The sequence below is a fragment of the Phascolarctos cinereus genome, unplaced genomic scaffold (genome assembly GCF_003287225.1).
Source record: "Phascolarctos cinereus isolate Bilbo 61053 unplaced genomic scaffold, phaCin_HiC Scaffold_5;HRSCAF=322, whole genome shotgun sequence".
Classification (NCBI taxonomy): Eukaryota; Metazoa; Chordata; class Mammalia; order Diprotodontia; family Phascolarctidae; genus Phascolarctos; species Phascolarctos cinereus.
In genome coordinates, this window is record NW_027555958.1 from 302,435,515 (window position 1) to 302,436,764 (window position 1,250).

At 43.7% G+C, this 1,250-nt stretch overlaps 1 protein-coding gene across 1 annotated transcript; it reads right to left on the bottom strand.

Moving 5' to 3' along the window:
* Window positions 1–347: 347 nt before the first annotated feature.
* LOC110215659 (keratin-associated protein 3-1) lies at window positions 348–659 on the bottom strand. Its single transcript, XM_020997277.1, has one exon. The coding sequence runs from the start codon at window positions 657–659 to the stop codon at window positions 348–350; it is 312 nt and encodes a 103-aa protein (XP_020852936.1).
* Window positions 660–1,250: the final 591 nt, after the last annotated feature.

Here is a 1,250-nt window from a genome sequence, read left to right on the forward strand (position 1 = left end):
AAGATTGAACCAAATGAAAAATCACAGCAATCGCATTTGCTAAGCCAGGAAACTGCAGTTTATTAGCTTACGAACAGTAGAATTTTGTTCATGTATCACCCCAAAGCAATAAGATAGCATTAGAGAGAGACAGATATCCCAACTTCCCATGAGTGTGGAAGGATGGATAGATACTCTGTGGAGTGAAGAAGTTGGACAGCTTCATGGAAACATTGTCTAAAGACTTGGAAGCTAATTCTTCTTAAATCCTTCCACAGGGAGCATTGAGTTGGCAGAGGTTAATGTTGGAAGCCTGGGAATACTTTGGGGTCTGGACAGCCTGGTCACTGAAGGGAGGAGTCTTAGATTTAGCAGCATGGCTCGCACACTCGTTCCCCTTCGCAGCAAGGCTCGGTGTAGGTGGTCAGGTTGATTCCACACAGGCCAGGTCTGGGTTGGCAGGAGTTCAGCAGCCAGCAAGAAGGCACATAAGGATCAGGCTCACAGCAAGGGGGAGGGCAGCTGTCGCAGCAGATGGGCTGGAGAAGGCTGATCTCGTGAGGGCAGGTGCTGGGCAGGCAGACTCCGCACCGGCAGCATTTGTCAGAAGAGCAGATGGTGGTGGCTGGACCGGTGGGGACACTGCAGCAGTCCTGTCGGTAAACTCCACAGCAAGACATGATGCAAGTAGCTTTAGTTTGTCTTTCTAATAAATGTGGGAAGAAGAGGATTTTTCAAATCTGATGGCTTACTGTCTCTCTGCCACTCTTATATATACTCAGCTCGGTGGGTGTTGGCTCATGATAATTTATGTCAATTTCCATTGAAAACAACACCTCATTACTTAGATGTTTATTTCATAGGAACTGCTCCTTACATCATAAAAAGGTGATTGGCTTGTTTGGCTGCCAGATTAAGATTCTTTCCAATAGCTCTTTGTCACTACAAAAAGGAGCTCATTTTCATGTTCAAAGGCAAAGGTCATTATCTTCTAATCATCATCCATCATTAAAGATGACTTGGTATGTGTGGCACCTTGAAGCCCTCATCATGTCTACTGATTTACTGTTCCATCAGCAGCCAACATATTCCATGTGGCTTTTTTTCCTTTTCAGTTAAATAAACGGTAGAATTTTAGAATGAGTTATTTGTGAGGTGGAAAGGGTTATTTGGTCATTGGAGAAGTGAATAATTTGGTTTGTAGAATTATGGGAATGGGCTCCTAAGAGAAGGTCTAAAGTAAACAATCTATATCTTAGAAAGATGTCATT

What these genes read in the sequence shown, in the direction of transcription:
- LOC110215659 (XM_020997277.1), bottom strand. Translation starts at nt 659, where the DNA reads ATGTCTTGCTGTGGAGTTTACCGACAGGACTGCTGCAGTGTCCCCACC.